The following is a 27,561-nucleotide window of genomic DNA, read 5'->3' as shown; positions in this document are numbered from 1 at the left end:
TAGGGGACTGGGGCTGTTTTCAACTGTCTTAAGAGTCTGGTCAAACTGACTGCCATTTAGTGAATAATTAAAAGGATGCCCCTGAGGGCTGATGAATTCGTACAGTTTTGTTCATTGTTTTGCTGTAAGTAAAACAGAAGAGGCCAGTGTGATCATATTTATATGATATGAAGGGCAAAACAGTTCTCTAGCTCTCCACCTACCGTTCTGGAGCAGGAAGAGGATCCACCTACAGTTCTGGGAGCGGGAAGAGGATCTACCTACAGTTCTGGGAGCAGGAAGATGATCCAACATGAGTGGTCACTGAACAGAGCACAGAGATCTAGTTCAGAACATCCCAAGGAACTAGGACCTGAAACGGTTCTGCACCTGCTCTAGCTGCTGCTCAGTGAGATCTGGAACCCGATCACCTGCTCCCAGAGAGCTCGAGACCCTCTTGTTGAGATCTCCATAGCACGCCCCCTTGAAGCATAGCTGATCCCAACAAGAAAATAGGTCTATGTGACAGTCGGGGACACGGCGTTGATACCTTCAAGAGTCTGAGCCTTCTGGAGCAGAACTGAGGCAGAATGAAAATGACCTCTTTGTTCAGAGATCATCCTGTGTGCTTTGAGACCCTCTTAGCAGTTCCAGTCAGTGAGACCACTTAGAGTAAGATGGGAATGACAATACAGGAGCAAGGCTCTGAAAGAATGAAGTCAGGAAATGACAGACCATGGGAGGGACAAAGCTTGTCTTTTTACTACCTCCAAGGTATGTAATTTTGGAAACCTTTTTCAGAATTGAAAGAAATAGAGTTAACATCAAAAAGTTAAAACAGCAGACCAGACATCTGAATTCCATTCGAGGTTTAAATTTCATGATATGTTATGGGAAGCACCATGAGATCTAGGCTCTTCCTGGCTTTTCATTCTCCTTGGCTGGCCCCTGTCTTATCTTTGGCTTTCTACTGAAATCCCCAGTTGTATGCCAAGATAATGTGTCTCGAAATGATTGCTGAAATGTGGGCGTGGAACTGGGTAATACTAGGGCTAGAAAAATGTAAGGTGAGTCCGGGACGGTTGGACTCAAAGCAACCAGAATTTATCGATACAGTAATTGCTGGTGTATACTGAAGGCATCTAGCAAACATTTCATCTTGGACAACTAAAATGTCTGGGACACGTCACAACATTGTAAATCAGCTATAGTCCAATAAAAATTGATATAAAAATAATAAAAGTAAATAAAATCTGGGACACAGATGGTTTTCTGTGCAGATTGATTAAAAAGTTGCTCTAGGGGCATCCTTGGTGCCTCAGTGATAAAGAATTCTGCCTGCCAGCACAGGAAACAGGTTTGATCCCTGATCCTGGAAGATCCCACATGCCTCAGAGCCACTAAGCCCATGCACCACAACCATTGAACCTGTGCTCTAAAGCCCGGGAGCTGCAACTGCTGAGCCCACGCACCCTGGAGCCTGTGTTTTGCAGTAAGAGAAGCCAGAGCAGCGAGAAGCCTGCACAGCACACTTGGAGAGCAGCCCCGGCTCACCGTAACTGGAGAAGAGCTCATGCAGCAATGCAGACTGAATACAGCCAGCAGTAAATAAATAGTTATTATTATTTTTTTATTTTAGAAAAAAAGAAACTGCCGTTGCTATAGGGACTTCCAGCGTGAGGGATGCGAGTTTCATGCTGGTCGGGGAGCTGAGAACCCACTGGCCTTGAGGCCAAAAAACCCAAAACCTAAAACAGAAGCAATGTTGTAACAAATTCAATAGAAATTTAAAAAATAAGTCCACATTTTTAAAAAAATCTTTAAAATAAATAAAATTGGGGATACTTAAAAAAAAGAAAATGTTTTAGGATGATGATAGGGCAGGACCAGATTTTTTTTTAATTTTTAAAACTTTTTGTTTTGGGGTATAGTTGATGAACAGTGTTGTGATAGTTTCAGGTGAACAGCAAAGGGACACAGCCATATCAACACGTATCCATTCTCCCCCAAACTCCCCTCCCATCCAGGCTGCCACGTAACATTGAGTAGAGTTCCCTGCGCTATAGAGTAGGTCCTTGTTGGTTATCCATTTTAAATATAGCACTGTGTACATACCCATCCCAAACTCCCTAACTCTCCCTTCCCCCAGTTCTTCCCCGGCAGCCATAAGTTTATTTTCTAAGTCTGTGAGTCTCTTTCTGTTTTGTAAATAATTTCATGCGTATCATTTCTTTTTAGGTTCCACATATAAGGGATGTCACCCAGTATTTCTCCTTCTCTGTCTGACTTGCTTCACCTAGTCTGACAGTCTATAGGGAGGGTAGGACCACGTGTTAATGGCTTTTGGCCGTACTCCTCAGTGTCCTTATTGGGGCTCTCTTGGCAGATGGAAAAGCTGCTTGATGTTTAAGTTTAACTGATAACTTGGAAGAGTTTTGAAGAATAGTGTTAGTCTGCAGTCTGTGATAGTAGTTTGAAGGCTAAGGGTTGAGGGCGATCCCAGTGTCTTTGAATGGACCTGGTGCCAGTCTGTCACCCAGTAAATGTCTCTGTTCCTTTGTTCGTCCTCTGTCATGCTCTGACTTGCCTTAGTTTTCTCTGCGGCATCTCTGAGGCCGTCTAGCAGCCAAATGCGACCCTCCAGGCAGGTGCTCTTGTAACAGTGTAAAAGCAGTCTTCGAACATCTGTAAGTGGTGTTTATGTTTTACATCCCTGATTTATCTGATCAAATGTTCCAGAAGAAAATTACATATTACGACTTGTTTAACAGCCTAAAACCAAAAGGAAAAAAAATATTGAAAGAGATGCTTAAAATATCATCCACGTGGTATCTTCTGCAGACATGACGGTAGGCAGGATCAAGGGAGAGATTCTAGATAATCTGCCCACTGCACTCCCGGTCTGGCTGACGGGTCACCACGTTAACCTCACCTCAACGTCGTATTTGGAGTGTTAATTTTATTTGGCTGCTCGTGTGTGAGACATCTTGTCTGAGAGATTTTAATTGTACCATCGAGTCAAACTAAAACCCTCAATAGTGATGCACTGAAATTACACCCTAGGAACAAGGTTTAGTTTTATATGGTTTCTTGTTTAGAGTTATTAACTATATGGACGAATAAATGTCTTTTAAATATTTTAAAACATTACAAAACCCACAATGTAAAGTTGCCATGAGGCAGCCAAAAATAATACATATGGCATTCAGGAGAGCAGTTGCTAATTGGCTGCTGCCTGCGAAAATGGTACACTTGGCGTCTACTTAACACTGTGGGTTTGGCAGAAAGCCAGATTTGGGGTCAGGTTGTTGTGAATGAAGCTGCATGTGGTTAGGGAGGAGTTAAAGTGATTCATGTCTGAGAAGCCGGAGCCGGTCGGGTAGCGCCTGGCCCGTCCTCATCCGACTGCCTCCCACCAGCTCACCACGTGCTCATCCTTCCAGGAACATCCCATGCCACTTCTGCGATGCCTTATGTGTGTCCAGACGGGAGTAAATCATTACTTTCGGAGCATTCTAGTAGATGCTTTCAAGTATATGCCTGAAATTTTCCTCTGTTGCAGAAGGAATCCGGAGAGGAGGTGGAAGTTGAGGAGTTCTACGTGAAATATAAAAACTTGTAAGTACATTGTGACTTTTTTTTTTTTTTGAATGGGGGAGTATATTTTCAAGGTACAAAATTAAAAAGTAATCAGGAATTTTTTTAAAATTGGCAATGGGGAAATTTTGGTATGATTTATTCAGTGCTGTGGAGGCCATTGCCTCCTAACTTTTGTATCTTAGATGGTTGATAAGTTTTATTTTTCTGTGAAATGTATAATTGGTATAAAGGTTGACTAGCTTTTATGCATAACCAAGAAGTTCTTTTTAGAGGAGATGAAACTCATATAATAACAGAGAAAGTAATATCTGCTTGACCTCTGAAGATGGATTTTGCTCTATGAGGCCAGGTACCCAGCCTTCATCTGTGCCCAAATGAGAACTCTGCTCCTGGGTGAAAGCACTAGAAAAATCGTGACATCCTCTCAAGTTTTGAAATGTAGCGAGCTACAGTTTTGATGTTCTGTTTTTATTTCTGATTTGTGTTTAGTGAATTTGAATTGCTTAACTTTTAAAAAACTGAGTCACAAACCACTGTGAGTTGTTGTTCTGATTCTAAGAGATGGAGGCAGGATGCTAGGACCAAGCACACTCTGATGGGACAGCCTAGTTTGAAGCATCAATATGCATCCTACCAAGGAAAGACCGCAGCCATTCTCTAACACAAATAACAATCACAGAATAAAGACAAAAATATTTATTGATAACGTAAACATTAAATGCACTTTAAACTTTTTAAGGCCAGGAAATCAAGTGTCATATTACTGAATTCTGGGGTTTCAAGAGAGGCTTCAGGGAGCTGTCAAGACAGCCTAAGAAAATCTATCCTACCCTCAAAAAAGCATCAGGCCCCATGGTTTCTGTTAGCACCCCCTGTTGCATTTGGCACTGTGTTAATGGATGGATATCTTTCTGACGTTAGTGAGCAGAACCTTCCACCAGGTAAAAAGATGAAGGAGTCTCTTATCAGTGTTACTGTAAAAGTTCAGCGAAATGAAAAATGCTCAGTAAACATCAGATGCAGTGATCATTTTATACACAGAGCATGAGAAGCTTACACACATGCCAGGTATGCACATGACATGGTTTCATATAGTCTTATCAGGTGGATGGAAAGACTAGATAAGGAGGAGACAACCAAGTAAGCCAGAGAGAAGGCTCTCTGGTGGATTTATCAAATCGTGCTCCAAGTCAAGAAGTTTAAGTATCTTTTGCCAAGAAACAACTCCACTAGATAGACACCCATCCCCGTCAGTGTGGAGTGCTGAGGCCCATGGTGTTTGGTTCTCAGAAATCCTCTCAACCAGCCTGTGACCAACCCTAGCCCCTGGGGTACCTCACCAGGTGCCGCCGTGGCCGCCAGCCGGGGAGATGAGTCATCAGTCATGTGAGATGAAGCAGCGTGGTGCTAAAAAATAGTTTTCCTCTCTGATGTTATAGTGCTCTAAAGGAAGTTAAAATTTCCATAAAATGAAAACTTTTTGTTAACCTTTCATTTTGACATAATTTTGAAATAGATTTACAGAAAAATTGCAACAGCAGTACAAAGAATTCCTGTGTGGAGTCTTATGTTACTCAGGGCTCATAATCCCTTACTGCCATGGCATAATTTCCTTTGCTCACTTGATCCCAGACCTGTCCAGTGGAAGCCCATCAGGCTGTTTCTTCCCTCGCTTACCTTGTCCCTGTCCTTCTTCGAGCACTTCCTTAGTTTCTGGCACCAGAAGATGTTCCTGACGCATCTCAAAACTTCCTGTTCAAGTCCTGGAACTGGTCCTTTCTCTTTGGAGCCTTGGTTGTTTTTACTGGAGAAGAGCATTTAGAAACCAAGGTTTAACTAGGTGTGTTCACTGCCGCTGGGGAGTCATTGCTTCTGGGCTTAGGAAGGGCGTCCACGTGCCTGTGTGTATGGTAATGCATGTATGTATGACATATACACATACATGTTACACACACACACATAAATGTTCATTGTATATACCCACACATTCCTATCTACCTGCCAACCTGCCAGCAAGGAAGAACAATGTCTTTATAGTGATAGTTCCAATTTTATTTCAGTGCCACGGGATTCATTCTATTCTTTCCCCTTCTAATATTAATAACTCTCTGTTTTCTACTGTGAGAAACCTGTCACAGTAGACATATGATCCATAATATATTTTCTGTGATCCATAGTATATTTTCATAATTGTTAATCCTGGAATATGTAAGAAATGGATTCAGAATTATTAGACCATATTTATGTGAAAAACAAGCCTGCTAGCTTCATTCAGTATTTGTTAGCATTTTTTGTTGTCTAAGTGCTTTTTCTAAGTGCTTTTTGGTCAGATTAGCCCTTCTCCTTCCTGCCTCGCTTCAGTGGGATGTTATTTATTTGATACTCAGTTTGTCTCATTATGGTCTTCCCTGGTAGCTCAGACGATAAAGGATCTGCCTGCAGTGCAGGAGACACAGGTTCGATCCCTGGGTCGGGAAGATCTTCTGGAGGAGGGGATGGTAACCCACTCCAGTATTCTTGCTTGGGGAACCCCATGGGCAGAAGAACCAGGCGGGCTACAGTCCATGAGGTCACAAAGAGTTGGACACACCTGAGTGACTAACACTACTTTTGGCTCGTGAGTTTCTGTTTGTATTTGTAATCCATTTTAGGCCCCACCCTGTCTGTGGGGTCGCACAGAGTCAGACACCACTGAAGTGGTGTAGCAGCAGCCATCCTTTGATTTTTTTTTTTTTTTTTTTTGCTTTTTTTTCCCAAGTTCATGAAATACTAACACGCTTCAGTAGTCAGAATTATATACAAGACAATACCCAAAGAAATGCCATCCTCCCTTCCTTTCCACCCCATTCCTACTTACCTTCTCATTTATCTCAGATTTATCCTTCCTGTAATTTTTGGCATGAATATGGAGATAGGTAAATCGATAGGTTGGTTTATTTTATATGTTATTTCCCTTTCTTTCTTAAGCATGAAAGAATAGCATCAGCACACATTGGCACTTTGCTTTTTTCACAATACTATGAGCACTACGTTACTCAACATCAGTTCATAGGGTCTTCCTCATTCTTTGTTACAGCTGCCTAGTACTCCACTGCACATCTGCGTGATAACTTACCCAGCCAATCTCCCATGTGTGCTGGCTTGTAAATGGCTTCTGATATGTTATAGTTACAGATAATGCTGCAATATATATTTTCATGCCTACATATTTTCGAATTGTTGGAGGCATAGCTTCAGGGTGAGTTTTTAGAACTGGGATTGCTAGATCAAAAGGCAAACATAAATGCACTTCTCCTAGGGAATTTTGCAATGTCTAATAGTTCTGTTTGCATTCCTGCCAATACTGTGTGAGATCACGCATTTCCGCACAACATTTCCAATGTAGTATGTATGTGTGTATGTGTGTGTGTGTTTGTGTGTGTGTTTGTGTGTGTGTATGTGTTTGTGTGTGTGTGTGTTTGTGTGTGTGTGTGTATGTGTGTGTTTGTTTACTTTTTGTGGGAAATTGTATTTCAGTGTGGTTTTAAGTACCATTTTCCTTTATTGTGAGTGATTTAGAACATCTTTTCATAAGTTTAGTGATCATTTTTGTACCTTGTCCTGTCAGTTGTGTGTTCGGATCTTTTGCCCAGTCTTCTGTTGTGCTTCCTTCCGTTTTTCACAGTTCTTCATATGTATGCGGTATTAGTCCTTAATCTATATTATATATTGCAGCTGTCTTCTCCCAGTTTCAGTTGTCATTTGACTTTATTCATTGTTGTGTATAGCACTGTATGTTTTTTAGTTTTTTATATTCCGATTTGTTTGTCTTTCCTTTTATTAGTTCTTACTTTTGAATCATAGTTGGAGATCCTTTCCCTACTCCTGGCTAAAGAGGAATTTTTTGTGTTTTTCTGTAATATTTGCATGTTTTTATCCTCTCTGTTTCGGTTCTTGGTTCACTTGGTACATGGTATAAAGCATAACTCTAATTTTATTCTTTTCCAGATATTGTTGTTTCAGCATCATTATTAAAAAGTCCATCTATGCCCTGGTGATTTGAGATGCACTTTATCATGAACTAAAGATACATATTTATTGGGTCCTGTCTGTCTTTACTCTAATCCTTTGATCTGTCTCTTCACAAGTTATAGCATACTATTTTACTTATAGAGGCTTTATAGTATTTTGTTATCTGGTTTATTGGAGTTTCCCCTAAGACAGTTCGTTTTTATGGTTTTCCTGGATGTTTAACATGTTCATTTTTATATATAAATGCAGATTCACTTGTCTAACTCCATTAAAATAGTTGTTTATATTTTTATTTACATAAATACAAATTTATGACTTCTTATATTGAGTCTTGCTATCTGAAAACAAGGATGTCTTTCTTGGCTCAGCTAGCTTTCTGTGTCTTTTAGGAGGATCTTAAATGCTTCCTTATACAAGTTTCACATGTTCCTTATTAAATTTATTACTAAATATTTTTTCTCTGTTGATACTATAAAAGAGGTTTTCACTATCATTATTTCTTCGTTTTATTTGTGTAAATGGGGACATTTGACTTCTGTCTGTTAATTTTATATTCTGCTATATAACTGAATTATTTTATTTTATTATTTGAATTAGTTTCCTAATTGATCCTCTAGGGTTTTCCAGTTATGCAGTCGTATTATCTGCAAATAGAGTTCTTATTTTCCAATTACCACTCCTCTTATTTTCTCTCATCTAACAGCATTGGCCAATGCCTAGGATGTGGTATTGAACAGTAGAGGACATATAGGTATCCTTGCCTTGTTTCTGATCCTAGTAGAGATGCCTGTGGTTTTTCTCCATTTAGTTGGAGCTGATTTCACTGCCCAAAATTTCAGCCTAGTTTGCCGGAGGGAGGGCAGGGCTGGACCAGCTGTTGAAGGGCCTGCATCTCCCTCATGGCCGGCCTGGCAACGCTTTTAAAGGCATGTGCACCTCAGCCAAGACAAAGGTGCTAAGTGCTCACATACCTTTTTCTATCCAGTAATTAGGAAACTAGACTAGGTGATGTTTATAATATTTGGTTTTGGTTATAACAGTATTGCATGTTATTTATTGAAAATTTGGAAAATACAAGTCAAAAGTAAAAAATATTTACAGTCTTACCACCCAGAATGATCACTGCTAGCATTTTGATGCGTTTTCATTGAGTCTTTTCCCTTGAGTGTGTGTGTGTGTGTGTGCGCGTGCATACAGGGCGTCTATCAATTCATATCTATACAAGGCATATGTATTTAAAATCCTTATCTCCCTCAGTCTACTGTAGGACTAAATCTGTCCTACCTATGAAAATGCATATTAGATGTTATATGAATAAAAATGATACGATATTTAATGTCATCAGCCTTTTCCATATCATTAATCATTTTTTGAAAGATTTTTGTAGTGGCCACATAATTTCTAAGAGTAGTAGTATCTTGATTTTGAAAGCACCTCATTTTTTAAAATGTCATCACTAAAAAGAGAAATAAGAGACAGGCAAGGTTATAGGGATGTGGGGTAGGGAGAGGATGATAGTACTAAAGGATATTGAAATAACTAAATGAAAGAATGTCAAAAAGGTACTGTACAACATTAGCTGTATACCTGTGAGTCTTGGGGATGAAAAGGGAAAGGTGGGGTGGGGAGTATTCAAGTTCAGGTTAGAGAAGACGCAGCACCTGCTCAGAGCAGGCTGGTGGTGAGTCTCAACAGGAAGAGACTAACCAGTGAGAGAAGAGAGTAGGCACTGGAGAGTGAAGAATTCACAAGGGACCCCAGGGGGCATCATCTCAGAGCTCCTGGCAGAAGAACTAACAAGGAGAGGGCTGGGGGTACTGATGTTCTAGAGCTGGGTGGGGGGGTTCCTTTTCTCCCCAGATGTTTTAGAAGGAGGAAATGAGGTTTACCTTTGCTATTTTAAATTTGAATTCTTTAAACTTGACAGAAACCTTTTATTTCTCAATTAATGATAAAACGCTCAAAACAAATCCATAATTAAAGCCATCTTGTAGGGCTAATTGTTTTGTATTGGAGTAAAATCCATTCACTTATGAAAACAGCCTATTATTAGGTCTTTTTCCTTCTTTCTTTCTTTTTAATGGGAAATGGGTAAGAGAACAGCAGACCCAGCACAGAAGGCAAATTTTAGTATCTGTTATTGATTATTTTCTCTTATTCTTAACCATTAGTAGTTATATTGAAATGTGGCTCAGCAGCCTCTATGAGTAAGTAATTAAACAGGTTATTCTGTTAGTCATCTGTGTAGCTGATTTTGTGGGGAGAGTGATAATGAACATGTATTATAAAGATCAATTATTTTCTGTTTCAAGTATATCGTTTTATTTTTTTAGCTCTTATCTTCATTGTCAATGGGCGTCTGTAGAAGATCTGGAAAAAGATAAGAGAATTCAGCAAAAGATTAAGCGATTTAAGGCAAAGCAAGGCCAGAACAAATTCCTCTCAGAGGTATGAAAAACCTGGTTAATTTTCTAAAGTATTTACATTTTTAAAGTGTTCTAAATTTTGAATTTCATGTCAGCATATTATTAAGAGAAACTAGTTTGCCTCATTTGGTGCTGTTACTTGCATATTGGTAACTGGTTATTGCTAAAATAATTTGTAAACAGGAAATTTCTCATTTTTCCTGTTGCTTAGTCTAGAAGATAACTGGTCCTTCTGAGATTATGTGGAAATATGGTGGTATGATTCAGTCTTGTAATGGAAGTACACTTAGTAGACAGTGAAAAACTAAGTGGACACAAGGCAGGTAAGGGACTCTCTTAGCCCATAAGTTAAGGCTTTGCTTTCTGCTGCGGGAGGTACAGGTTCGATCCCTGGTCAGGGAGTTAAGATCCCACCTGCCTTGTGGTGAAACAACCAGAACATAAACAACAGAATCAATATGGTAAAAAGTTTCAGTAAAGACTTTAAAAATGGTCTATATCCAAAAAAAAACCTTAAAAAAAAAAAAAAAGTTTAGCAGATTAAAAACTCAAAACCTCTACAGTTAGTATTAAGTTCTAGGATGTTTATTTCGATTGGGGAAGGTGTGTGACATTTCTCTTGTTAAAGTCAGAGAGTTTGCTGACCTTCTTTTCACAGATGATACGCTGTGGTACAGGAGTTGATATAATATCTAATATCTTTACCTCCCTCCCCTTTATCCTAGTTTATCAATTAAGATAACGAGGTACCCATACTTAGAGCTTCCCTGGTGACTCAAACAGTAAAGAATCTGCCCTAGTGTGGGAGACCCGGGTTCAATCCCTGGGTCAGGAGGATCCCCTGGAGAATAGAATGGCAACCCACTCCAGTATTCTTGCCTGGAAAATCCCATGGACAGAGGAGCCTGGCAGGCTACAGCCCATGAAATTGCAGAGTCGGAGGTGACTGAGCAACGAACACTGATTGACTGACGAATATCTAGGGCAGGAAAGAATGCCTGCATAGTTTAGGAAGAGCCACGGTTCTCTTCCAGCATAGTCAGTTACGTAAACAAGGCTCTCGCGGGCTGCCTCCAGGGGTCCCTAGACCCGTTTGCTTTCATTTACAGCCTCAAGCAGATAAAAAGAGAAACCTTCACATTGAAAGACTAACCTGGCTGACTTCATTCGTTTTCCTCTCCATGAAGGAGTTTAACAGAATGTAAACTGTTAAAAAAAAAGTGTGAAATTGGATGGAAAATCATACCTGTTTCATGGCCAACTTCACAACCTGACCCCTTGTTGGAGATGGGGGAGGGGGTCACAGACAGACGAGTGTGCAGTACTTTTATGTCATAGAGTCCAGACTTATCCTCTCAGGTAACAAATCTGGGGTCTCCTGGAATCTGAACTCCATGCCCCCAACGGCGTAGTGTAAACTTAGCCACCTGATGCAAAGAGCTGACTCATTGGAAAAGACCCTGATGCTGGGAAAGATTGAGGGCAAGAGGAGAACGGGGCAGCAGAGAATGAGATGGTTGGATGGCATCACTGACTCAATGGACATGAGTCTGAGCAAACTCCAAGAGACAGTGAAGGACAGGGGAGCCTGGTGTGCTACAGTGCATGGGGTTGCAAATAATCAGACATGATTTAGCGACAGAACAACAGTTACAAGGTTGAAATACATTATCTTCCTGGTAACTTAGTAACAGTAAATCTTAAGCTTTGTCCTGAATAGGAGCATAAGCTTGTGTCTGAAAAGAGCATCTGAGGGTTAACAGAGAAGGATATCAATTCTTGATCCTTTACACACACACACACGCAGGTGTGCTCACACACATACCTGTCCTTTGTCGTGTCTTATAAATGGTCCTGGCTTCAGGCACCCCCCAGTTCTGCTACTTTGAGATTTTTAGTCATGACCACTATTGCCTTCTCTGATTCACCTAGCTGCTGCTGCTGCTAAGTCACTCCAGTCGTGTCCGACTCTGTGCGACCCCATAGACGGCAGCCCACCAGGCTCCTCCGTCCCTGGGATTCTCCAGGCAAGAACACTAGAGTGGGTTGCCATTTTCTTCTCCAGTGCATGAAAGTGAAACTTGAAAATGAAGTCACTCAGTCATGTCCAACTCTCAGCGACCCCATGGACTGCAGCCCACCAGGCTCCTCTGTCCGTGGGATTACTTAGGCTTCCTTTTAAGTCACTGCAACTAAAACTCTCTATTCAGAAAAATTATTGAGACTGGAAATCACAGGTGTGCTGGCATAGATTACTTGCTTGAAGGATAAACATGTTTAGGAGTAAAGTTAAGGATTTTAATTCAGATTTAATAAAGGATTCTGTTTTAAGAACAAGTTGCCTTAGAGCTTTCATCATAAAATCCTAGTTTGTGGAAAGGTTTAGTGTTTATGCTCTACATGCATAATACATAGATACTGGGCACCTAAATCTAGAAGCTTTGACAAGCCATTGCATTTAATATATTAACACTTCAAATTAACAGAGTGTTTCAAAGGTTTTTGTTGCCTTAGTCATGAACTCCAGGTAAATACCTGAGGCAGTTGAAACACACTCTTGGTGTTTCTGGGTTTTGTTTCATGATTCACAGTCCACAGCATCCAAACTGGGTGCATTAAGTGGGCACAGGGCCCCAGAGGATGTTTGTTATCCTGAAGTTGACTGTAACCAGGTGGCTCTTCAACCTGCAACTTTGGGGACGTGGACAGTATCTAATGTTTTTGCAAAGCATTTTAATGAAGTTATGTTGCTGATAAATTGATCTCTGGGAACACATAGTAATGTGTCTTTTTTTTTTCTAACTTATCTGACTCTGACTTCTTTAAAGTATGGCTTAATCTGTAACTTCCCTTTGAGCCAAATTCTCTTCTTTTACGTGAGATCAGTTTGCAGACAAGCAGCGTTACTTGACTTCTGTAAAGACTGTTAATGTCTCAGCTAGAGAAGCCAATGTTTAAAGCCTCATTTCTTTATCCTCAATACTTTTAGCCAAATGTTCTGTGTTCAATACAAATAAATCATGTGAGAACACTTTGATGTATGCCAAGATTGTATTCAGATAAGGTACTAATACTGATTGGCAAAGGTGACCAAACAATATAAACTCCGTTCACGCTTAAGTGTGGAATTCACTGGTCTCAGTGTTTTTAGCTTTTGAATAACATTCGGCAAATGATGCTATAAGGCATCAGACAGTTACAAGACTCTGGTAGCACTTACTGTGCACAGTTCTGATCTTTTTTGCAAACTACAGTCTCAAGAATGCTAAATGCATTGCATGCCATAAGCCTTTTGGATTGCTCATTAGTGAATTGTAATTTCACACTTGATTTAAAATATTCTTAAACATTCTCTCACAGTAAAAAGGTTTCACACAGTAATTAAAAGACCCAGTTAACAAAGTCTGAGAACTCTTGATTTCCTCATGGGGAGTGATTTTGCTAAATTATAGCATTTCAATTAATATAACAGACCTTTGCCAAATATAAATTTTGTATTGCTGTGACCCCAAATAGTACTGCCTGATGAAAAGTGAAATAGTGTTTATTCTCAGGAGTTAAATAAACATTTTAACTTTCTTTTTCTCCCCTTTGGTATAGATTGAAGATGAGCTTTTTAATCCAGATTATGTGGAGGTTGACCGGATAATGGACTTTGCACGTAGCACAGATGACCGGGGAGAGGTAACAGAAGACCATTTGTCTTAGGGGGCAGTGGCTCAGACCGCTTACGTGTGTTTATGGAGAACCATCATGAACTCTCAAGATCTGGTCCTGCTCACAGCCTTGTATTATGACACACTTGGTCGAAACCAAACTGAAATGTACTAACTTACTATTAGTTTGGGGACTTAATAATCACAGTAAAAATGTTGTTTGTTTTAGTCTGAGAGCTTTTTAAAAGAAATCAGTTTTCAATGTGAAGCAAAGAGCACTGACACTTTGCACAGTTCCAGATACGATCAGTAAGGAATTTACTATATTTTGGTGTAAATCTGTTATGTAGCACGAATTCTGCTTATAAGAGTGCCCTTGTAGCAAAAACGCAGTTCAATGTTAAGTAACAGAAGACATCGCTAATGAAGTTGATGGACCTCATTTAACACAGTACATGGAGGATGCTATAGAATCCTTCTTTTGTGAGATCTGAGTCTCAGCATGCCCGTTTTGCTTTGAAGAACCCAAAGAGGTTGTAAAGGGCAGTTGGTAGGGCACCCTACTCATCGAGTAAGAATAAACACGCGTCTAGTGACTTCTGAGCATTGTGTCTTAGTAAGGATATGCCTACTCACTGTGAGGTCTGTCACTTAGCTTCTTCTTGTAAAGTAAACTGCATAAAGTGTTTGGATGTTTGAATCTTGCTTGTCTAGTGAGAGTCTGCAGTAAAGTCCCATTTTTAATCCAAATTCTGTATCACAAGGTCCATGATGTTTCAAAGACCATATCTGTAATACAATGTTTACCTTTCTAGTTTTGCTTAGTTGTACTTAAAAAAAATTTTTTCCCCCATATTTTATTTATATAGTACAGCAAATGTTTGTAACATCACAGCCAGGTCAGAGCCTTGGTCTAAATTTAGCTGAGATTTATCGATTTACTATTAGTTTTAGGGCTTAATAATCGGTACCTTTGTCCTAAAATGAAGATCCAAAAACACAAATGTTTTCTAGAAGAAAGGCAAAGGAGATCTTCTTGGTCTGCATTACCCAAGGTATTTTGCTCTCCAGTTTTCTAGAGCTCAAACACATTACTTTAAAGCAATTGCATGCAGACAGTATCCCTTTAAGAAAAAAGAAGAAATTCTAATAAGTTCAAACCTGTTTCTCATTGTTTAAGAAAGTAGGCAGTTAGGTAAATATGTAAACACACCAAGGTAAGTTACCCTGTGAGTCTGAATCAGTTGCATGATGATCACACAGATAAGAATAAGGTTCAGATTCAGTTTTGTTTTTTACTAGCTATTTCTATATACTTTTTGGCTTTTGAACATGACTTAACCAGTGGCTTAGATAAAAATCAATTTGTTCTGACAGTATTTAATATTACAGGAAGTCCCCTACATACGAACCTTCAAGTTGCAAATTTTCAAAGGTGTGAACGTGTGTGTGCATGTCCAGTCGCATAGGTTGGTTCATGTGTCTGGCATATGTTGTCATGTGTGTGCATCCTCGACAGATGGTTAACCTTTTGTGTACTTTACTGCTGTACAGTACTGTTACAGAGCTCAGTAGCTTTAGTTCAAACCCGGGATGTTTGGAAGCAAGTGTAAAAGCAGAGGTGTATATAGCTTATTGTATTAGTTGGCTATGTCCCAGGTGGCGCAGTGGTGAAGAATCCACCTGCCAGTGCAGTAGGTGCGCACGCACACACACAGACAGACAGACAGACAGACAGACACACACACACACACACACGCACACACAAGCTGGGTACTTAGGCTAACTTTGTTGGACTTATGAATGCACTCTTGGAATAGAGCTCGTTCATATGTGGGGACTTAACTGTATTTTCAGTTCCTTTAGACACTAATCAAGGGCTCCTCATTCGGCTGTCACAGTTTTAAGACGTCTCCCAGCCCCGTCTCGCTGTTGCTGGGGTAGTGTCTGTCAGTAAGTGAAGTAGAGTGCATGTTTTTCATACATCATTCTGCTGTGTTTAAACCCGGCCCAGCCTGTGACTCACTATCTGGTGAAGTGGTGCTCACTGCCTTATGAAGACAGCACGTGGGAGCTGAGGCAGGACATAGACCAAGCCAAGATCGAAGAGTTTGAGAAGCTCATGTCCCGGGAGCCAGAGACAGAGCGTGTGGTGAGGACTGGCGGGTGGTAGAGGGTCGCATTTGCACACAGCCAGGTGGTGTGGTCTGTGAGAAACCACTAACGAGATTTCCTGTATTTGAAACAGGAGCGACCCCCTGCTGATGACTGGAAGAAATCGGAGAGTTCCAGGGAGTATAAAAACAATAACAAACTCAGGGAATACCAGTTGGAGGGAGTAAACTGGCTACTTTTCAATTGGTACAACATGTATGTAAAATGCATTTTTCTTCACCTTTTAAAGCCTATAATAGCTCTTCTGCAGTTATTGAGAGTATTGATCAAATATAGCAACATTTTAACTCGCTAATAAAAATTATTTAAAAAAGCAAACACTGGCAGTATGCTTAATATTTGTCTAATTAGCATGTACTAATGTAGAGACTGATTGAAGTATGTGGAAGTAATTTTCTGTGTCTCCGAACATTTTGTTTGAAAATGTATCTCATTGTATTTAAAGAAGCATTTAAGGCATGCGTTTATGAGTTTAATGGATATATACACTTACCTTGTGACAAGAAAGCGCTGTCTTGTATGTGTACTCATGAAAGTTTCCTTGTTTTATTTCCCTCCCAAAGGCGAAACTGCATTTTAGCAGATGAAATGGGTTTGGGAAAAACTATCCAGTCCATTACATTTCTCTATGAGATATATTTGAAAGGAATCCATGGCCCTTTTTTAGTGATTGCCCCATTGTCCACAATCCCCAACTGGGAAAGGGAATTCCGGACCTGGACAGAATTGAACGTGGTTGTGTACCATGGGAGTCAAGCTAGCCGTCGGACCATTCAGTTGTATGAAATGTACTTCAAAGATCCCCAGGTAAAGTGTTTTAGGTGGGCAGTCCTTACACGTAGGGGTGCTTTAACACGTTGAATGTTCAAATGGTTTTCAGACCTTTGGGGGGAATGTCTAGATTTTGCAGAACTAAAGAAATTTTGTTTAGATTTCTTACCCAATTTATGTTTGGATTATAATTCCTTATCTTATGACGACAGGTCTTTCTCTTTATAGCCTTGGTCTTTCTAATTATTAGAACACATGAAATTATTTTTACCTTGGATGATTGCTGAAAAATCATTCAATGCATTGATAGCCTAATTTGGTTTATTTTTTAAACCCTAAAAGAAAGTGAAACCAAAAAAGAGTTATTAAATGGAAATGGGAAGAATATTGTGTTCTTTATTGTTTCTAGAAGTGAAAAATATTAGGCACCTTACATTAACTGGTGCATTGAATATACCCAGAGGGAATAATTTATACTTTGGCTCTTAGTAGCAGTTGCTATGACTTTTAACTAATTCTAGTTGTCTGTATGATATTATCTTTGATGTTGACCCTGAAGCATTATAAGTGACAGAGAAAGAAGAATAAATAGTATGTGCTATAATAAAATAGTTTTAAGCAATAGGTGAAATGCAAGTCCTATAACTGGAAATAGGACAGAGTTTTGTGTTCTATATTTATTTGCTTTGAGTGTAAAATCTGACCTACAATTACTTAAAGGAGAAGAATATTAAAATGTGTTTTGGTGTTGATCTTTACATTTGGAAAGTTGTTGAAAGTTCTGTCCTGAGTTGAATGCTTTTTTCATGTTAGCATGTTAAAAGTGAAAACTAAGTTACAAAATGAAAAAAAAAAAAAAGGTTTAAAAAGTTAAAACATTTTTAAAACGTTGCCTTAGTACATAGTCCCTCTGGCCTTCCGCCTGTTGGAGTCTGTAGGATGTAACTAGAATAGGCGCACTTACTGCATCTTATCTATAAAAAACTGGATTGGAAATTTTACCAACAAATTGCAAAACTTCCTTAAAAAAGGAAAGATTTTAAAACTCTGTTGTACCGTAAGAGCTTAAAACCTCCAAAAATACCTTGAAAACAAAGTATAAATAAAGGTGTTCCCAAAAGGATAAACATGTATGTATATCTCTTATGCTATTTATTCATCCTTAAAGTTATTAATGTAATCTTCAATGCTAAACAGTAACGCAGAGTCCTTATTATAGGGTCGAGTGATAAAGGGGTCATATAAGTTCCACGCCATCATCACTACATTTGAGATGATTCTGACCGATTGTCCTGAGCTGCGGAATATTCCCTGGCGATGTGTAGTCATCGATGAAGCCCACAGGCTGAAGAACAGGAACTGCAAGCTCTTGGAGGGACTCAAGATGATGGACTTGGTCAGTGGGTCATATTGGTGCTTCCCTTGAACCTGGATAAAATTGTTAACCGACTCAGTATTCCTGATGCTCTGAGTCCGGCTGATCCCTTTGAAGGGTGTTTGCAAAGCCTGTCAAATCCTGTGACATGTTTGCTCCTGAGTTTACTTCAAAGTTGCTGCTGTCTTCCTGATTCTTCTGTTGTTGGCTGGTGTCTTTGTACACTTGTTATCACAGCAGAGTGTGTTCATGATACTTCCACTGAGTTTCAAGTGTCTGCTTTTCCCTTTTGTTTGTAAGTACTGCCACATTGTAAGACGTTGGGCCAAACTTTAGCTCCATGATGATGATCCAGTTATATTCCAGGGCTTGTAGGTGTAGTTTTTCTCTCTAAGTTGAGTGGATATTTGAAATTGGCCGAATTTGTCCAGACACTTAGAAGTTTAGTGCATGATAAGGCCTTGAATTTGATCTGGAGTTTTAGACCAGGTCTATTATATACTCTTTTCCCAAGAGATGGTCAGGACTTCGTGAGTAGATTGTTTTAGATTTTTTTTTCCCCCAGTAGGAGTATCTTGGGATAACATACTGTGGCAGTGGTTGGAGTTTGGTTGGCTTTCCTCACCACACTGCTGCGTGGTCTTCTAGCAGACATTATCACATGACTCTGTCACCCTCAGGCCTCTGTTCACTCTGTAGTTTACAAGATGGGTTTTGATCACTTGTTTTATTTTTAATGTACATTTCAGAAGCAAAGATATTGTTATTCAGCATGTCTTAGATGTTTAGATGAGTTTTTCAAAGGTACAAAAAGATTTTTTAAATCCTTTAATGTTGACTTCTATAGATTAATTTGATCTCTTGTTAATTGACAGTGTGAGATGGAAAAGAATATTCTGTATGTTCATGGCTGTAAATTTTTTTTTACTGAAGACTGGTACCACCAAAAAGAACACTTAAAAGCTTTCTGTTGCAGCTGGTTCTTTGAATCGGCTTCTTTTATTCCTAAATTAAGGGGATTGGATTAGCCAGCTATTCTTTTAATTAAAAACAAACAAAATCTAGTTCTGTTTAAAGGGAAAAGTCTGACTGAATTATCCTATTTAGAGTGGAGTTTTCCATCCTTAAGACCTTTCTCAGAGCAGTTTGTACTATTTTGGTGTTCAATCCACAAAACAAATTAGAACACTTTGAATAATCTTGAAAACATGAGGAAGAGAAACACTAGGGCTGTAACAAGTCTCTCCAGATGATAGTTTTAGTCTTACATTGAAGAAATGGCTCAGATGATAAAGAATCTGCCTGTAATGCAGTAGACCTGGGTTCAATCCCTGGGTCAGAAAGATCCCCTGGAGAAAGAGAATGGCAACCCACTCTAGTATTCTTGCCTGGAGAATTCCTTGGGGAGAGGAGCCTGCCGGGCTCCAGTCCATGAGGTCACAGAGTGGGACTGACTGCATGACTAATACACTTTCAGAAACCCATTCAGGTTTGCTGCTGCTGCTGCTGCTAAGTCGCTTTAGTCGTGTCCGACTCTGTGCGACCCCACAGACAGCAGCCCACCAGGCTCCCCCATCCCTGGGATTCTCCAGGCAAGAACACTTAGGTGAGCATTAATTTTCTTATGAAACCTAACTGCCTTCTGAGTAGGGGCCATCTCCACAGGGGTCCATATAAGAGACATTTATGGCACCATTTCCTGAAGGCGTAGTCATCTGCGTTCATCTGAGTTGTCTGTTATTAGTTTCTGTGCTCCCAGATAGCAGATTCTTACTACAAAATAGCCCTTCATTGGTGAGTACAGTTTGTTTAACTGTCAACATCCAACAATCTAATTGTCACTAGGAGATTCCAGAGGATTTTCTATTGTTTATAGTAACGCTTCTTTAATGGGATAGAATCTGTTATCCAGATAGTTTTTCTGTTATATACGGTAGTGTTCCCTAACCATTTTCCCACAGTGACGCATATAGAAAATGATAATATTTGTGTATCATACTGCGGTAAGCCAAGAAGGCTGGCCAGTGCCACAGGTGACCAGTCCTGGGATCCTGACTGTCTCAGCCTGTCAACTGCCCCAAGGACCTGGCATACCTATAACTCATTCATGTCTCACCACGGAAAGCTCTGATTTAGCAAATGAACAAAATAATTGTTTTTTCCAATGATCAAGAGTTGTTGATGGAATGCAATATCATTGTTCAGAGTTAGAATATATATATTTGTCCACTTCTGAACTGCTCACTGGGGCTTCCCTGATAGCTCAGCTGGTAAAGAATCCACCTGCAATGCAGGAGACCCCCATTAGATTCTTGGGTTGGGTTGGAGAAGAGATGGGCTACCCACTCCAGTATTCTTGGGCTTCCCTGGTAGCTCAGACGGTAAAGAATCCACCTGCAGTGCGGGAGACCTGGGTTCAATCCAGGTTGGAAGATCCCCTGGAGAAAGGAATGGCTACCCACTCCAGTATTCTGACCTGGAGAATTCCATGGACAGAGGAGCCCGACAGGCTATGGTCCATGGGGTCTGCTCATTGCCTAGTCTTTAAATCCTTACTTCAAATATACATCATGAGAACGTATCCACTGACCAGTCTCTATTCATCTTTCCTAGAATAAGTCATGGTGAAAATGGCAAATAATAATTCCACCCCACCACAGAGCAGGTCACAGAGAACGGCTGTTAGCTGCGCTGGATGCAGTTGTGATGAAAGTGGTAGATTCTCAGAAGGCAAGGACCAGGCAGCATCTTCAACTCTCCAGTCACCAAGGAGACACTCGAGAAGCTGCTGGGCTGAGGGGCATTTGTGTTCTCTGCCCCCTCCGTGGGAGCGCAGGAGGCAGGGCCATCTCCTTGTCCCTTATGGACAGGAGGGGACCCTCTGAAGGTGGTGGAGGGTCTTCATGGATTCTGTTAGCTCATCATTCATTGTCAGGAGGCCTCACACAAATTAAAGACTCCGCTGAAATGAAATTAAGTGAATGTCACTCCATCAGAGCTAAAAGGAATGGTAACATTTTCAAGCCGAAAGCTTAGCTGCTGGCAAAGTTGAGCTTGGATGTGATAAGCCTGATAGCCTGTCTCTTACTTGACATTTTGTGACACCTGTATATTATTTGTATTTATGTTAATAATGACTTTCAAAGGGAAACCTGGTGTAATTTCGCTACCTGTGCAACCGTACCAAAGGGTCCTCTGTGTAACTGTTTGATAGAACTGGCTTTAAAAAGAACTTGAAGGGAAGCAGCGTAAAAAAATTCTTTTCTTGTTTTTCAAATAAGTTAATTTTAAAATTAATAACTTAAAAGACTTTTGCTGAAGTATTTTGGTTAGCAGCTCAGTATTTCAGTTGCTCATAAAGGATATTTAAAAAAAACTGAGAGACGATCTTTAGTATTGATACAGCTCTTCCACTATAGTAACGGTTTTCCTGAATCTATGGCAATATTTTTAAAAATTCTTGGGTAAAGTAATTCAGGACTTGAAGAAATCAGGGACTTGGCCCATGTTACCCACCAGTATGCTTATACGTTAGAAAATCTTGCATTGGTTTGCAAGCTCCTTACTCTTTATGAATTTAATGAGTTAGAAGATGACAATGATCTGTGTATCTTCCTGAATCAGAACCCTCTTTATTCAAAAGGAACCAAAGGAAGAATAAAAGCAAATCTAACTGCTTCACCGTGGTTTCAAAGAGCTTCCTTGACAGATAAGACTCAATAGATGTTGAAAAAATGAGCGTGCCTTCAGGCGAATCACCATCCAGTATTTACTGAGCACATACTCTGCTCAGCAACCAAGCCTTGTCAGACTTCCAGTAAAGTCAGAATATCTCTTTCGAACCTCCTTGAAGGTGTAGCCACTTTTGGAAATAGTTTTATTAACTGTGTGGTGTCCTAGAAGGCCAAAGTAGAACGTAATACAGCCTTTAAGATGAGTAAATTCATTGTCATTAAGACTGGTCACCATGTTGGATACGCAGAAATGAGAGGACAAGGGTATGGATCCATAAAGAAAGCTGAAGGAAAAGCTCGTTAACAGGAAGAAGTGCCTGAAAGAAAAGACCTACCTTGGTTCAAGGAGACAAAGTAAGAAATAGCCTCTATTGAAAAAAAAACAAAACAAAACATGATTGTGGTATTTGAAACCAAGCTGACCTCTTTGCTAGACTGAAATGTTTGCTGAACAAAATAGGTTCTCATGTGCTGTTGCCTGTAGAAAACCTTCTTTTGTCTCTTAAGTGAGTCATGCAGGAAGCAGATGGGGAGGGCACAGCCCTGTAGAGAGCAGAAAAGGAGCACGTGCGCTTCATCTGAGCTAGGGATCTGAGGCAAAACTTGAACTTTGGTGGGAAAAGATGCCACGAGACGCAGGAGACGTGCAGGGCCACACCACCAAAACATTGACCTAAACATCCCAGGAAAAAACAGAATAGCAGACCACACTTACATGGTCTGAGAATCTAAGACAGAGACCACATTTCTTGCATCTCTGCCTTCGGATCTTATTCCTGTGTTTTATGCTGGGTGGATGCTGAATTTCAGCGACCACGAGTGGAATTGGGGAAATGCTGATCCCGAGGGAGGCTTTGGCATGGCTCTGGTTTTTGTCATGATTTGCTCAGTTATCTTCGCATCCCCGTAGGAACACAAAGTGCTGCTGACGGGGACCCCGCTCCAGAACACAGTGGAAGAGCTCTTCAGCTTGCTTCACTTCTTAGAACCAACTCGCTTCCCTTCGGAAACCACCTTTATGCAAGAATTTGGTGATCTGAAAACCGAAGAGCAGGTACTTACCATGGCTCCTTTTGTATTTCAGTCACTGAATTGAGGATTAACTCCCAAAGGGCCAAAGCATTAAGATTTAACTATTTTTTAAAATGTAAATTATGTCAGTTTCCGCCCACCTAGTAGACAAGTGAGATTTATACATCCTTTCCTTGGATGTTCTGAATCTTCATTAAGGCTATGTCCTGGCTGGTTGGTTGGTCTCTCTGCCCTCCTGAAGGGCTGTTGAGATTTACAGAGTCTCCATACCTGTCCACCTACTCTTCAGCTGCTGTCCTGTCACGTTTGGTGGCTTTGCCTTGTGTGCTTTTGGGGGTAGTGTCAGGAGTGGCTGAAATTTCACAAGCTGTGTCCGTCCTGGAGATCCAAAGTTCTAGTCTTAGCTCCTGCTTGCTCACATGCTTACTCTTCTTGAGTCTACATATTTCATTTAGAAACATGGTTCCTAACTACCTTGCAGGATTTCTATGAGAAATAAATATGGTATCGGGTATGAAAAGTGGCCAGTTATCTTATACATCGTGAGAGTTACATAGGTGTTGGTTATTAAGCTCTATTTGAAACAAAAATGATGCTTGAAATCTTGGTCTTCACGTGCCCCCTCCCGTAATTTACCATCTAAAACCTCTTCTCTTAGTTCAAGGGAAGTCTGTTTTGTTTTGCCCTTCGTAGAATAAATCAGAGCTGTCTGGTGTGCCGTGTCCTATTGCCAGTCAACAGAGATGAGAACAGAGAGGGACCAGAGAGCTCCTGGCTTACACATTCTGTCAGCTCTTGCTAGAAAGGAAGAGAACTGAAGCGAGTCATTCCCACGACTTTCTCCCTTCCTTCCTCATCAGCCCAAAGGCTTAAGACAAACAGAAGGGAAAACTTGACAGAATGAATAGAGTTCTTTTCTGCTGTGTTCCGTTCAAGCCTCCTGGCTGTTCAGGACTCTCTGGCCAGGTGAACTAGCCCATCAGAAACTGGACATTCAGCCCTCACATGCTCCTGTTGTGAGAGCTGTAAGATAATGCCCTCGTACCCTTCGACAAACGAAAGTGAAAGGTAGATAAATAAGAGACTCCTGGTTTTTTATGGTAGACTATGTTTTACCATGCTAGCAAGTCCCAACACCAGTATTTACTTAAGATCCTTTTTTAGGTGCAAAAACTCCAGGCTATTCTAAAGCCAATGATGTTGAGACGTCTCAAGGAGGACGTGGAAAAGAACTTGGCCCCCAAGGAAGAAACTATCATTGAAGTGGAGCTAACAAACATTCAGAAGAAATATTACCGAGCCATCCTTGAGAAGAATTTCACGTTTCTTTCCAAAGGTGGTGGTCAAGCTAACGTACCCAACCTTTTAAACACTATGATGGAATTACGGAAGTGCTGCAATCACCCCTACCTTATCAACGGTAAGCCTGGCTCCTTGTTTCAGTCGTTGTCGAAGCCCCAGAAATCCTTGCCTCCCTCCACACGTGTTATTGTATGGTTTGTAGTTGCCCCAGTGTGAGTTTCATCATCTTCCTGTTCACAGTGCCTCCTTCTGTGAAGCCGTAGGTGCAACATCTTTGTCCCCAATGGTCCCTGAAGCAGGACCTCACATCACCTGTCCTGCATCTGCATCCCACTCCTTGAAAGGAGGTGACGGTGCTCGCTGGCTGGAAGTCATCACACATGCTAACAATTAAAAGAAAAATTAACCCCCGATGAGGTGTGTGTGTTTAGATCAGAGAAGTTAAAGAGTACCTTTGGAGTGAGAGGCAGCTGTTGGATGCCTCAAAACTTTGATGGGAAAGAACTTCTCTCAGTGCAGAGGCTTCCAGCATCCATTCTCTAAGAGTGAGAGGTTATCTCGAGCATTGATAATCAAGATCATGGTTCATGATCTTCCTGTTTTCTTAACTAAATTGATAGTGTTATGTAACTGATAAGAGTAAGAACCTGTATCGTACTCTTCCAGAAATCATTAGAGGAATTCATGCCTGTGACATGTAAAATACTCCAGAGGCGTAAGAGCAGGGAAGCCATTCGAAAGCGATGACAGTGAGACAGGCTTTTGCCCATCAGAGTTAAAAAAGGAAGGGGCATTTAGGCTGATAATTTAGGCTGATAACCGCAGGAGACAAGAGAAGGAGGCAGAACAAAGTGGAACCTGCCCAGGATATAAAGTACATGTGTGAAACAATGGGACAGTGAACCGTAGACAGAGTGGAACCTGGTTATGGGAAGCCTAGATGCCAGCTTGTGGAATTTTGGTGGAGCTAAGAAATGATTAGACATGGGATTTAGGATGATTGATCTGGAAACGTCATATGAATAAACAGATGGGAGTAGGGAAAGATATACAAACAGAAAGCCCCACTAGGAGGCTACTGCTGTCATCCAGGCGGGAGTTAATATGGGTTAAAGAAAAGTGATGGCGGTCTCAATCGGGGTGTTTGTGTACAATTATGATTGGCCAACAATGCAGTTAGGGTGCTCTCCAGGGGTGAAGGAACCAAGCCAGGTTTTTTGGGTTTTTTTGTCACTATCGTAAGCCGTGAGGTTCAAATGCAGCTGATGTCAGGAGTTCCCAATCTCTCCCCATTTTGTAATCTGTCCTCCTTGGGCCAGCTCTCCTCCGGAATCTGCAGTTACTAATGACAGAGTGGTCCCTCCCTGGAGCCACCTCACCGTAGCACCTGAGGTCATGGCTGTGCTGTGACCTTGGTGCATTTCTGCTTCAGACTTGCTGCTTGTAGCTTGGTCTTCCCAAGAGAGACTCACACGTGACCGTTGTGTGTTCAGTGCTGCCGCTTGCTCATCCTCATGTGTGTAAGAGCCCATGAGGCCGTTGTGGTGTCTGCAGCCTGGTCCTGAGCCAGGGAGATGGAGCTGGGCCGAAGGTCGATGGTATGAGTAGAGCTGTGTGTGTCTGTGTGTCTGTGTGTCTGTGTGTGTGTGTGTGTGTAATCTGAGAGACACGTACACGCAAACACAGTTTTTTTCATTTGATGTCTGAAAAGAGGAACAGTAGCCTCCAAGAGATTCCATTCCAGTGTTCTTGGAGAATCTCATGGACAGAGGAGCCTGGCAGACTGTGGTCCGTGGGGTTGAAGAGTCAGATGTGGCTGAAGCAGCTGAGCATGTGTGCGTATGTGAGAGTGGAAATGCTGTTGAAGACGTGGTGGGGTTCCCGATGGCTTGGGTTGACTTATGAGTCCTCCGTGTTGTTGGGGAGAAGGGGTGTGGAGAACAGTGAGCAGAAAGAAGACGAGGCTGAGCTTGTGATGGAATGAATTTCAGAGAGCAAAAGGGTAATCTTCAAAAGAAATAATTTCTTACTAGTATAACTGGATAACATTGCAGCTCCTGCCGTCACAGTGACCGTCTGTTTAAGAGAACAGACTTCCACACTTCCTTAAAGTTGTCTCTGCTGCATACACACACACATGTGTGTGCACAGACACACTTTTAAATACAAATGCAGTACTTTAATTTAGGGCAGTGCCATTGGAGTATTTTTTGGGCTCCCCTGGCGGCTCAGTAGGTAAAGAGTCTGCCTGCAATGCAGGAGACCCAGGTTCAATCCCTGGATCGGGAAGATCCCTTGGAGAAGGAAATGGCAACCCACTCCAGTATTCTTGCCTGGGAAATCCTATGGACAGAGGAGCCTGGTGGGCTGCAGTCCATGGGGTCACAAAAGAGTCGCACACACCTGAGTGACTAACACTATTGGAGTATTTGGGCTTTTTATAGCCCATTTCCAATTTTTAATTTTCTGATTGATGTTTACAGATCTAGCATTAAGGTAAATCTTTAATAATTGATAACCTTGAGAATCATCACTTCATGGGAAATAGATAGGGAAACAGTGGAAACAGTGTCAGACTTTATCATTTTGGGCTCCAAAATCACTGCAGATGGTGACTGCAGCCATGAAATTAAAAGATGCTTACTCCTTGGAAGAAAAGTTATGACCAACCTAGATAGTATATTCAAAAGCAGAGACATTACTTTGCTGACTAAGGTCCGTTTAGTCAAGGCTGTGGTTTTTCCTGTGGTCATGTATGGATGTGAGAGTTGGACTGTGAAGAAGGCTGAGCGCCGAAGAATTGATGCTTTTGAAGTGTGGTGTTGGAGAAGACTCTTGAGAGTCCCTTGGACTGCAAAGAGATCCAACCAGTCCATTCTGAAGGAGATCAACCCTGGGATTCCTTTGGAAGGAATGATGCTAAAGCTGAAACTCCAGTATTTTGACCACCTCATGCAAAGAGTTGACTCATTGGAAAAGACTCTGATGCTGGGAGGGATTGGGGGCAGGAGGAGAAGGGGGCGACCGAGGATGAGATGGCTGGATGGCATCACGGACTCAATGGACGTGAGTCTGAGTGAACTCCAGGAGATGGTGATAGACAGGGAGGCCTGGCGTGCTGCAATTCATGGGGTCGCAAAGAGTCGGACACGACTGAGCGACTGAACTGAACTGAACTGCACTGAATGGCTTAGAGGTCAGTTTGGTTTTCCTCCTGGACATCTTCCCTGCCCTTCTTTCTTCAGCTTTTCTGGAAAATATGTGCTCAGTCACTTCAGTTGTGTCCAACTCTTTGTGACCCATGGACTGTAGCCCGCCAGGCTCCTCTGTCCATGGTATTTTCCAGACAAGAATACTGCAGTGAGTAGCCATTCCCTCCTCCAGGGAATATTCCAACCCAGGAATAGAACCCGCATGTCCTATATGATTTGCATTGCTAGCAGATTCTTGACTGCTGAGCAACCGGGGAAGCCCAGACAGAGTATAATTATAGCTGAAAG

The 27,561-nt window shown here is 41.1% G+C and overlaps 1 protein-coding gene across 2 annotated transcripts in view; it reads left to right on the top strand.

Moving 5' to 3' along the window:
* CHD7 (chromodomain helicase DNA binding protein 7) overlaps positions 1 to 27,561 on the top strand; it is a 193,205-nt gene that overhangs the window by 130,131 nt on the left and 35,513 nt on the right. For both annotated transcript variants that reach the window (XM_018058479.1, XM_018058478.1), the window contains exons 7-15: positions 3,542 to 3,597; positions 9,924 to 10,038; positions 13,617 to 13,700; positions 15,687 to 15,824; positions 15,921 to 16,042; positions 16,411 to 16,654; positions 17,838 to 18,014; positions 22,638 to 22,781; positions 23,924 to 24,179. In XM_018058479.1, coding sequence (XP_017913968.1) covers positions 3,542 to 3,597; positions 9,924 to 10,038; positions 13,617 to 13,700; positions 15,687 to 15,824; positions 15,921 to 16,042; positions 16,411 to 16,654; positions 17,838 to 18,014; positions 22,638 to 22,781; positions 23,924 to 24,179 — 1,336 coding nt within the window. The remainder of the gene's footprint in view (positions 1 to 3,541; positions 3,598 to 9,923; positions 10,039 to 13,616; positions 13,701 to 15,686; positions 15,825 to 15,920; positions 16,043 to 16,410; positions 16,655 to 17,837; positions 18,015 to 22,637; positions 22,782 to 23,923; positions 24,180 to 27,561) is intronic.

The sequence above is a fragment of the Capra hircus genome, chromosome 14 (genome assembly GCF_001704415.2).
Source record: "Capra hircus breed San Clemente chromosome 14, ASM170441v1, whole genome shotgun sequence".
Taxonomy (NCBI): domain Eukaryota; kingdom Metazoa; phylum Chordata; class Mammalia; order Artiodactyla; family Bovidae; genus Capra; species Capra hircus.
Note: the sequence above shows the minus strand (reverse complement) of the source record. Positions and strands in the feature narration are given on the sequence as shown.